The 11,224-nt window shown below is 38.6% G+C and overlaps 2 protein-coding genes and 1 long non-coding RNA gene across 3 annotated transcripts; 1 reads left to right on the top strand and 2 right to left on the bottom strand.

Moving 5' to 3' along the window:
- Nucleotides 1-1,204: 1,204 nt before the first annotated feature.
- On the top strand, nucleotides 1,205-7,152 carry LOC113507025 (NADH-ubiquinone oxidoreductase 75 kDa subunit, mitochondrial-like). The gene is given in 13 exon segments (XM_026889882.1): nucleotides 1,205-1,392; nucleotides 1,654-1,795; nucleotides 1,990-2,115; nucleotides 2,318-2,413; nucleotides 2,739-2,912; nucleotides 3,267-3,432; nucleotides 3,751-3,902; nucleotides 4,268-4,474; nucleotides 4,698-4,872; nucleotides 5,220-5,382; nucleotides 5,736-5,751; nucleotides 5,753-5,884; nucleotides 6,365-7,152. Coding segments are annotated over 13 exon segments (1,884 nt in total). The 3' UTR covers nucleotides 6,512-7,152.
- A 1,806-nt stretch (nucleotides 7,153-8,958) lies between these two features.
- Nucleotides 8,959-9,313, bottom strand: LOC113507027. Its single transcript, XR_003401788.1, has 2 exons — nucleotides 9,220-9,313; nucleotides 8,959-9,126 (listed from the first exon to the last, which is right to left on the bottom strand). It is a non-coding gene; the product is annotated as an uncharacterized LOC113507027 (long non-coding RNA).
- Nucleotides 9,314-9,970: 657 nt separating this feature from the next.
- On the bottom strand, nucleotides 9,971-10,596 carry LOC113507028. The gene is made up of 2 exons (XM_026889884.1): nucleotides 10,294-10,596; nucleotides 9,971-10,126 (listed from the first exon to the last, which is right to left on the bottom strand). The coding sequence occupies exons 1-2, from the start codon at nucleotides 10,507-10,509 to the stop codon at nucleotides 9,971-9,973; spliced, it is 372 nt and encodes a 123-aa protein (XP_026745685.1). The 5' UTR covers nucleotides 10,510-10,596.
- Between the last annotated feature and the right edge of the window lie 628 nt (nucleotides 10,597-11,224).

Genomic DNA, 11,224 nt, shown 5'->3' with positions numbered 1-11,224 from the left:
CTTAGACTAGGGGTACCGAATAATAGATACGGGGTCCGACTTGGATAGAATTCTTTTGATTGCAAGGCCCATAACGGACCCCAACGTATATTTGGACAGCAACCCGAGAGGTTTGAAGTGGTCCCGAGGTTTATAATTACTATAATTTGATGGCAGATGAAGAAATCTTAAACGGTGAAATAGTACACAAGTGAATACATGTGTGCAGTTTTATATGGAGAGCAAAAGGGGAATGTATGTACATACAGTACTTTTTATAATATTCTGTTCAGAACAAAACGTACAACCGTACTTCTAATAAAACCTACTGAGTCATACTCGAGGAAAATATTAAGAAACATAAAATATAAACAAAATCAGGCAAATTGACAACCTCCTTTCTGAAACAAATTTAAGCCCGACTAGTTTTGGACCCAAACGGAGTCCCTAATCAAGAGCTGACGCGGCAGCTGACGTAAGACGTAAAACTAGTCAGGCAATCCTGATAAACACGCATGTGTCAACTATTGCATCACTAGCTTTTCGCCCGCGCCAAAAGAGCTCTTCAAAAGTCCGGGATAAAAACTATCCTATGTTATTTCTCAAGGTCAACTCTATTTATGTACCAAATTTCATCAAAATCAGTTCAGTGGTTTAGACGTGAAAGCGATGAAAAAATGATTGTTAATAATTCAACTGGCGGTATTTCTATATGACATTAGACTAGGTTATTGTAGCAGTATTTCCTATTTATCAATAATCCAATTAGTATACGTGTCAAAATTTATAACGATTTCATAGTCACTTGATTCGAAATACAAATACTTATATATGTATAAAAGCAAACATACAGCTTCGGATTTTATTAAAAACGTGATGAGCCTCGCGTGATATATGGAACGCGCAGGGTACCATACTTCACGAATTATGGATTACAATAGATGTTTTTAATTTTTATTGGACGTATTAATTTATTATTGTAATTAAATTGAAGGGAGCCTAAGTAATAATTATAATGAATGTGTTATTGATAAACTTAAACGCTGGGAGGTTTAACTAACATTAAAATCTCATTCAAAAACTAACATTAAAATCTCATTCAAAAGTACATCTATTAAAGTATAATTGGAAATATGTGATTTAATTTTAGTTCTTTTGTATTTTGAATATATCTAATTATTTGCAAGTAAGAGATCTAATTTACTCGAAAATCGTAAATAATGTAATGAGGGTCAAAACAAACTCAGATTTAACAAAGAAGGCTCGTGAAGGTGTTATGGAGTTCCTTCTGGTCAACCATCCCTTGGATTGTCCCATCTGTGATCAGGGAGGTGAATGTGATCTTCAGGATCAGTCTATGGCCTTTGGCTCAGACAGGAGTCGATTCACTGACATTCATTTCTCTGGCAAGCGGTAAGTTTTGATAATCCAAACCTGTTTTTTTTCTCTTCTATATTGTTCAATCACTATTAACCAACAAGATGTGGCTCAGTTGCTCCATAGTCCATTGAATGTGCAAATTGTACCTATAAATTCATGATACTTGTTACCTGTTGTAACATGTGTAAACAATATTGTGTAATATTTTCAACTAAAGAAAACAAGTAACTTTTGTTTCTTCTTATTTATCATTGTTTTTTAATATAAAAAGGTTTGTAATTTTTCCTTCCAAAGTGCTGTGGAGGACAAAGATGTGGGCCCCCTGATCAAGACCATAATGACCCGCTGCATTCACTGCACGCGTTGCATCCGTTTTGCGTCGGAAGTAGCTGGTGTTGATGACTTTGGTACCACTGGTAGAGGCACTGACATGCAGGTCTGTGGTTGTTAATTACTTCTTTTTATTGCTTGATGTATAAAGAGGTTGTAGAGCGGTGTTTCGTGAGTTTATGATGCGGCGCTGTTAGGCGAAGATTTCCTATGCCAAGCCCATCAAGTCTAGTATAAAATAAACATGTATGGATCTTATATTTTTTTTCACTAAGTTACGCAGAGTATTTTTTTGTACAGGTTGGAACATACGTCGAGAAGATGTTCCTATCAGAGCTTTCTGGTAACATTATTGACCTGTGCCCAGTAGGCGCCCTCACTTCGAAACCCTACAGCTTTGCTGCACGACCCTGGGAAACCAGGAGGGTGAGTTATTTAAGTGTTCTTTTACTTAAAAAAATAAAGTAAAATATCCCAAAAATTAATAATTAAATAGGATTGAACGCGAAAAGCCACAAAAAAATATGACTACCATGTCTGACTGTCCATCAGAATGGCAATATAAGTGAAGACCTATCAGAGAAATACTGATGCTATGATATAGTGCTAACAAATGATTTCGTTTCAGATCGACTCCGTAGATGTTTTAGACCCTCTGGGTAGCAACATCGTTGTTGCAACTCGTACGAATGAAGTGCTGCGTATTCTCCCGAGGACCAACGAGGTAAGATAAGAAAGAATGAGAGTCATAGTAAATCGAAATTAAACACGTAATCGGCGTTCCGGCAAGCTGAGGAGCAGCAAGCTGAGTATGATGACGGAATACGTAATTCATTATTAAGCTGCGAGAAAATAATTATCCAAAGGAACAATTTTTCTCACTTAATGTCTCCTCAATACTGTCTAAGGCCTGGTTTTAATATTTTAAAGTATTTGGCAGTATGTACCTTTAATTCTATGGAAAGCCAAAACTCATACTTTAATACGACGTGTAGCAAGCTTGAGCTGGTATACCTACAACAATATATAAATCGGTGCTTTTATTGCAGGAGATTAACGAGGAATGGTTATCAGACAAGTCCCGGTTCGCGTGCGATGGTCTGAAGCGACAGCGGCTGGTGACGCCCATGATGAAGGACAGCAGTGGGAACCTCGCGCCCGTCGACTGGGAGGACGCTATGGTGGCCGCCGCCCGCGCGCTCAAGGACTGCCCGCCTAACAAGGTACACACGCAAACGTCCGATTGAAATGAATTATTAGTTTCCATTGCCAAACCTAGATGGCGTGATTCCGCCATTAATTACTTGCGAAGATCTTTGTCCATCAGAATTCCACTTGTTGAGATAGAGTTATGGCCAGTCTATCACCAACGGGGTCTCAAAAGTCTGAACTCTTTAGCCCTAAAAAGTAAATCTTGATTGTGTGGCCTAAATCTCCACTTACTGACTAAACTGCGCTGTCTCGCGGATACACCGCCGCAATCATTCAGTATCTCAAGATGAGCATGCCATTGTATAATTGAATGCTTAACATGGTATCGGTATCGATAAAGGTTATATTATAATGTTTGTGTCCAGTTGCTGGCGGTAGCGGGTGACTTGGCAGACGCCGAGTCCCTGGTGGCGCTGAAGGACCTGGTGAACCGCCTGGGCTCGGAGAACACCTGCACCGAGCAGTTCTTCCCGCTCGAAGGCGCCGGCATCGACTTCCGCTCCTCATACCTCTTCAACACCAAGATTGCTAGTGAGTGTTGCTTTTTGGTGTCACAACAGGCAGGTTTTGTGCTCCTCATATAATGATTTGTTACTTTTGCTCTCTTGTTTGAATATAATTTGAAGTATATTTTTTTTTGATTAATTTTATACTAAAACCAAAGCTACTCACTAAAACTTCGCTTACTGCAATAATGTGTTCTCATCATCATCATCTTGTTTCATCAAATTAATGTCTTCAGCCATAATTATTTGTGCCAGCCATAAAGATTCTTGTTTCTTTCAAGACATAAATCCTGCCTTTTGGTCGCAATATATCGTATAAATGCGTTTTACATAATGTGTTTAGACATCGAAGAGGCCGACCTGATCCTCCTCATCGGTACCAACGTCCGCTTCGAGGCTCCGCTGCTGAACGCGCGCATCCGCAAGGCCTACGTGCACAAGGAGACTGACATCGCATACATCGGACCCAAAGTTGACCTCACATACGATTACATGGTATGAAATATTTCTTGTATTCTGCACTTTTCTTGCAGTTATACCTTGAAATCGTATATAGTGCGCAAATGTAGTGATCAAATGCTGGTCGGTATAATTCGTATTGAGATCGCAAATATCCTCAATGGAGTAAAAATATTCTTAAAGATAAAATACCCAGTAAAGAATTTTGCACAATAATAAGATAGTTAATAAATCTTTTAAATAACCTATCATTACATTGTGAGTCAAAAACCTAAGAAACTTTGTAACAAAATCGAATAATGATTACTTGGCTTAATATGAGCCATAACTGCTAAGCTAATAACAGGGCTAGCTACAGCCGCTACAGGATAAAGCAAACAAGACAATATTACCTTTCACAGCACGTAGGTGATTCAGCATCGGTAGTAAAGGACTTGGCGACCGGTTCCTCCTCCCACGAAGTCCTGAAGCGCCTGGAGTCAGCTCGCCACCCCGTGGTGATCCTGGGCGCAGACCAGCTGAAGACTCCCGAGGGCGCCGCGCTGCTGGCATACACGCAGGAGCTGGCCCTCCGCCTGCAGGACAAACTGGAAGACAAGAACTGGAAGGTATGCGTTTTAAGTTACTACTTCGGGCAAAAACACGCAAAGAAGAAAAACTTCAAAAAATTTTGGAGCTTGCTAACTTGTAAGGGAAAACGTATCGCGCACATGGGCTAACTGTTTCTATCAGTTCAAATTCTTTAAGACAGTTTGTCAAGCTTAGTGTTGCCAGAACTATAAATATTCAGTAACTGGCGAACTTATGTTTTCAATGATAAATTTTGTGTAGGTATTGAACGTCCTCCAACGCACGGCGTCACAAACGGCCGCCCTAGACATCGGTTACCAGCCCGGAGTAGGCAAGGCGTTGCAAGACGGCCCACAAGTGGTATACCTACTGGGCGCTGACAGCGGAGTCATCTCCCGCGACCAGTTACCCAAGGACGCTGTTGTTATCTACCAAGGTAAGTAAATGGACGCTTTATTATGATGCGATATTGATGTAACAAAAATTGTAGGATGTAGACCGGAAATATGATGGCAAGCTTTGGTCAACGGAAGTGTGTAAATAAAAAATAAAGTAATACGATTTCTAAACAAAGTTTTGAATAGACAAAATAAAAATAGTATAGAAAATAAGCAGTGCATGATGCTATAAACATTCACCAAAAAAGCCATCAGCTGATGACGATTTGTATGCGACGACCAATATTTGTTTTCGAATTTATTTATTGCACAGAAAAACGTTGTAATTGACGTTAGATGTTAAATTTGAAAACGCGAGTGAAAAAGAGGTCTTATTTTCGATTAGGCCACCACGGCGACGTGGGCGCGGGCATGGCGGACATCGTGTTGCCGGGCGCCGCCTACACGGAGAAGCGCGCCACCTACGTCAACGCGGAGGGCCGCGCGCAGCAGACGCTGGTGGCCGTCAGCCCGCCCGGCCGCGCCAGGGAGGACTGGAAGATCATACGGTAACCACACACACACTTCTGGAAATAATATACGATGTGAAATAGCAATAATTTTTTGGGTCCCTTTTGCGGTATGAAGTGAGGCGCGGGGCGGACTAAAGTGTCTCTGCAAGGCAAAAGCCGCAATTATTAAAAAAAAAACAAAACTACAAAATAAGTGTTAGAGTTTAAAGTGTCTATCTTTTGTAATCCTGGTATTGAAATTATTACCAATTCACATCTCATGTGCTTCTGTAAATATTAACCAATAACTACCCTTACCTATGAACTGCAATTTACTTTGTACCTTAAAATCTTGTTAGTTAAGTCGAAAATTGTACAACATACCAGCAATATCTCAATATGTTATCCAGAGCTCTATCGGAGGTGGTTGGGCGAGCGCTTGCCGTACGACAGCCTGGACGAGGTCCGCGACCGCCTGAGCCAGGTCAGCCCCGCGCTCGTGTCCTACGGCGACGTGCAGGACAACAACTACTTCGCGCAGGCTCGCGCTCTCGCACAGGTACGCATCTTGCAACGGCTATCCACTTTATACGTTATAAATACTTGATCTGTTTAAATATGCAATTAATTATAGGTCTCAAAAAAAATTGATTGATATTAAAAAACCAAATAGATTATTACTGCTAAATGAGAAAACGATAATGGGATGGTTGACCCATTTTCGTACCAGGCGAGCAGGCCTCAGAGTTGTCACGGGTTCCACGACAACTCAAATTTTCAGTCATTCCATGGAGGAACTTACAGTTGTGCTGCGGGATCTTAGAGGGGATATGGTCGAAAATAAAATATTATTTGTCTCGATTGTCTTTGGATAACGAAATTAACTTAATAACAAAAAAAAACTCCCATGGCCTATTAATGGATCATACCTAACATAATTTACATAATAAAAGAACAAATTACCCCACAGGGCCTATTTAACCAACGAGTCGCATGTGTAGGTGTCTTTACAGTTCTAAATAAAAACGTGATTTCACAGAGTCTTCAGAAGCCAGTGTCGGGCAAGCTAGACGTCCAGCTGAAACAGTTAGAGGACTACTTCATGACGGACACCATCAGCCGCGCGTCACCCACCATGGCCAAGTGTGTGCAGGCTGTACTTAAACAGAAGCAGTCGCAGTACTAGACGCGACGTACACACACGAATTCCTGACTTACATGAGGACTAACCTATAATCCGGTAATCACCTTATTTATATACACATACGTATTAATATCGCTTGAATGTAGGTATCAGACAATTTGTGTGGCGTACGGTATCAATAAGATTATATTCCCAACTTCTGTCGCTTGAGTTTTACGTTCTAATCCGGTTCTAATAGGTTCAAATAAATTAAAACAAACTTGCTATTTTGTTAGAGTGAAAAACTCAAGCGTACGACGTTGTTTTTTAGAATAATTATAAAAATTTATTTTTTTGCCTTTCTGCAATCATTTTTACGAGGGAAATACTACAGAAACGCAGTAAGCGCGGTCGACGTTACCTCCGTACCTCAATCAATAATATTATAATTAATGTCAGATAAACTCTTTCGACAGCGCTTGTACAATGTGATTTGTAGCTATTTATTTTGTTATTTATTAGATAAGAACAACAGTGTTACAATTTAATAGATTCCAATATTAATATAAACATACATATTATTCATGGTACTCTAGTAGATATGGATTGAAGAAGAGCAACCGGTCGGAAATTGAATGTAAGGACAAATGTTTTGTAAATAAAGTTTGTAGTATAAAATAAAACGTAGTATAATGATTGTCGAATTTGTATTTTATTTAACCCCAAAAATTAAATTAACACGTTAGTAATTTGGTATTGGTAATGTAGTGGCGTCAAATCCGTTGTTTTTCCTGAATTCCTGTAATCAATTAATTTATTTTTTTAGTAATGTTAACATACTCTAACCCCTAGATTTTTGTTGGATACGAAGTTTTGACAACGGCTTACAATTAAATTACCAGATGGGATTAAATGCAAGTCACAAATTGGATGTGACAGCGATGAATAGATGTCAAAAGCTTCATTTTTCTTCGTGCTAATATCATTTTGTCACATATATTGCCTTGTTTCCATGCACTATGAAGCAATTCTCCTATATATATATCAAAAGAATAAATAATAGTGATTTACTGACATCAACAACTTTCCTCGCCGGTATCTTGTACTTGCATTCCCCTAGTATCTGGTTGGCTTGCTGCGCGAATTGTGCGGGCGCAGCGCAGACGCCGGAGCCCGTCCATGGTGTTGGCGCCTTCTCACGAAGCTTCAGTGCTCTCGTTAGCTTGTTGCTTGGAGTGAATATTGGAGGCGGCTTCGCTTGAACTTAAGGTAAGTCAATGTCCAGTTAAAATTGTTTGAAATTACTTAATAGTCAAATTTAAAGAATGTTTGAATTGTAGAAGAATGTAAGAAATACGGTTTACACTTTCATTAAAAACTCAAATATTTTCAAAAACAAAGGCGTGTAAAAGTTTAAAACAGCAGATTAAACAGGTAGGATATTCAAAAGTAATATTTTTTGCGAATACCTTTAGGTTCAATTTCTAACTTTCCTTTTGCACTCCTTTCTTTTCAGATTTAACGAAGAAGCACTGTCGATCGCAGAAGCATTTGTTAGAACATTCCATCTGACGCACATACTCAGCCAGTGTTTTATTAAACTCTGCTACCCGAGACGTTATTGTCACGGGCCTGTTTTTCCTTCTCTTTCTGCTTGTGTTCTCTTTTTTCTGCTCTGGAAATGTGTTCTAATGTCAGCATGAAGGATCGGGGGCAACAATCTAGAAGGTAGGTTATAGCCGGTACGCTGAAAGCACTCTCGCGTGTTCAATGGCCAGAATTTTTTATCGGCAGAAAATGGGACGTATTGGTGATACACCGCCTTTAACAGAGTGCGAAAGAATTTAAACCTTATCATTTAAAAATAAATAACACCGTAGTAAAGTAATGTCATTCCTCATGTCCACATGTCATATCTCTGTTTCTGTGGCTTTCAGGCTTATAGGAACTATGCGAAGCAAGCAAATTATCTCGAAAAACAAAGATGTAGTAGAGTACCAGTAACTGTGACAAGATAAACCTTAGTGACCAAACTGATCGATGTTCCGTATATAAATAGGGATTTATGAACTGAATTGTGTCCATAATGTAACCACCTTTATAGGAAGTATCTTACCTCTGTTCCCCTTTCTTCAAACTTTTTGCTATGAAGTCTTCATATCGCTTTTTCTCCACTTCTTGGTATTTATTAAATGTATCGTAAAGATCTTAGACATTGCTTTATTTTGTGCGTTTTGTTGATCTGAAATCAAAGTTGCTTTAACTTAAAAAATTGGTACTACTACATTGAACGGTACGAACAACTTATTACTAGCACTTCCGTACCAGTACCTACTACCAGACGGCGCTCTACACATGAAGCGGCGGCGTCTTTTTGTTAACACAACAGTACGGCTTTTAAGAGATCATGTTACAGGTAACTCTAAATTTGCGCTCGGTACTAAAACGTCTAGCAGCGACTTCAACGTTTGTTTTGATGTCTGTATTATTTCCACTATAGTCTTGCTGACCTTATTAAGCACTTCTTTTATTTTGCAATTAAGTTCTTCCTGCTCCTTACGACACTGTTCTATTTTTGCGTAATATTCAGCTTCCCATTTGGCTCTTTCTTCCTTAGACTTCTTTTGTTCAGCTGCATACTCTACCAAAGCTTGTTTCTCCAATTCTCTTATTTTGTTCTGGGAAAAGGGAGTCTTTGTTTTTCATCCTGAATTTACCTACAATAAACTCGTAAAAATAGACATAATTGCAGATTAGTAAGACAAAAGTACCTCTGCTTCTTGTTCCTTGTCTAAAATATACTTCATAAACTTAGCATTTTCAAGATCTGATTGTTTTTCCTGTTCTTTAATTTAGCTTCCTCATTTTTTTCTTTTTAAGTCTAGAAATAAATAATTTGAAATCAATAAGTCTATTATAAATTTGAAAGAGTTCCATTATTGAATCCAAGATTGAATAAATTATTTCAACCTTTTTGGTTAGGCCTTAGTGTAATAATCAGATTAAGACTATCTACTTACAGTTCTAAGTTCTCTTTAGCCTGTTTGCATTTTCAAACATTTCTGCTCATCACCCTTTGCATCAGCATCTTTATCCAATTCAAATGAACAGAAGGTTACAACCTTGGACTGTTTCTTTGTACTTCTTCTTTTCCTTTTAGTTTATTTTTTGAATTGTATTTGGAGTTCTCGTTCTTCAATTGTCTTTGGATTCGCGTAAGGCACTAGAAATTAGAAGTAGATCGAAGATTTTTATTTTAAATTTTCTAGAACTAGAAGCTAGAACAGTTTTCCAGGAACGTAGGTTTTATCCTATCCGAAAATCAATACACCGTTTGATCCAGGTACATTTTTACTTGCATACTTTTCTTATTTTAACTTAATTACTTTTGTAAGAAATAATAACCAAACCTGTATCCACTTCAAACCTGCTAAGTTCAATAAAGAACTCTACGAACCTATTTTCTCCACTACGATACCATTGTTATATAGCAATTAACGCGTTCATTACCTCAGCAGCTTGTTACCATAAACAGCCTTCCTCAAAGATCATTTGTTTCGCCTTTTGTACGGCATCTGTATTCTTTTTACTTATTTTCTTCCTTGCAAATGCTTTCGCGAGAGCAATTCTTTCCGCCCGTTGCTTTTCCCTTTTAGTTTCAGCATTTGCAACGCAGCCCTGTACAATTCATATTACTATTATGGAAACAGTTAACTGGGGTACTTGTGAGCTAGTTAGATACTAAATTGTTGAAACATTTGTGTTCTAAGTGAGCTCCAAAAATCGTTTTTTTTTGGGAAACTTATGTATAGTACATACAGTATTTTCTACTATAAGTTTCTTACTTGTACTGTGTCTGGCCAAGTCTTAATCCACGCTTGTGATTTCTCTATCATAGATTCTATATAAGCGTTCTTCAGTGGCGCTTGTGTCGGGGTCACCGGAGGACCCGCTTGCTGTTTCAGTCGTTTCCATTCGTTTTTGTGCAGAATTAACAAGTTTGGACCACCCTCGGGATTTCTGTAGTAAGACATTTTTGTGTTTGGATTCTGAAGTGACATGTGATCTAGGCAGCTATGGAAATAGAACTGGTAAACGGGATTTGATCCGTGTATTGTTTTGTGCCAGGCTATACATAGCTAAGTCGCAAATGTCGAACTGTGGTGGGTTTTGGATGACTTGCCTTTTACGAGAAAATAAAGTGTTAGAATAAAGGAGGTGGTATTTAAGTGTAAAAGACTTAAAGTGTGCCTAACTGCAACTATCCTGGCACGCCGTTCATAGGGTAATAGGTGGCCATCTCATGTCTGATAATATGATAAATATTCTGTGTTCGATAAATTGTTTATTACGTCAACAGTGATAGCTTGCCACCGCTTATCAATTTGACCAAGTTCTGAGAAACGTTCGCTATGTCAGATAAATACAAGCCGTACACTTCAGACGATAGAAAGCTTTAGGTCTTGGACGATGGGGCACTTATCTTAAATTATTCGTTATTTAATTTGTGGATGCGCCTACAAGTGCTTCATCCTGTCCTTAAATCGTAGGCGTTGTTTAAGTAATAAAGTGAGGCTCGAATCGAATCTCGAATCTCCATTAGCTTCAATTATTTCAGAGCACAAGTTAACAAAAAAAAAAATATTTTTTAATTTATGCGTTAAGATATAGCATCCAGTGGATCCCATATCTAGCACATACAAATACATACGCAACCATTTTACCGCCAAACCACGGTCTCATTTGATTCGACATCAAATGAACGAGGGTCCTTCA

The sequence above is a fragment of the Trichoplusia ni genome, unplaced genomic scaffold, assembly GCF_003590095.1.
Source record: "Trichoplusia ni isolate ovarian cell line Hi5 unplaced genomic scaffold, tn1 tig00000281, whole genome shotgun sequence".
Taxonomy (NCBI): domain Eukaryota; kingdom Metazoa; phylum Arthropoda; class Insecta; order Lepidoptera; family Noctuidae; genus Trichoplusia; species Trichoplusia ni.
Note: the sequence above shows the minus strand (reverse complement) of the source record. Positions and strands in the feature narration are given on the sequence as shown.

Excerpts from the sequence above, each read along its gene's own strand:
- LOC113507028 (XM_026889884.1), bottom strand. The coding sequence starts at position 10,509 with ATGTCACTTCAGAATCCAAACACAAAAATGTCTTACTACAGAAATCCC. Across the intron at positions 10,127-10,293 it reads CTTGGCCAGACACAGTACAA|GGCTGCGTTGCAAATGCTGA; the intron begins GTAAGAAACTTA and ends TGAATTGTACAG.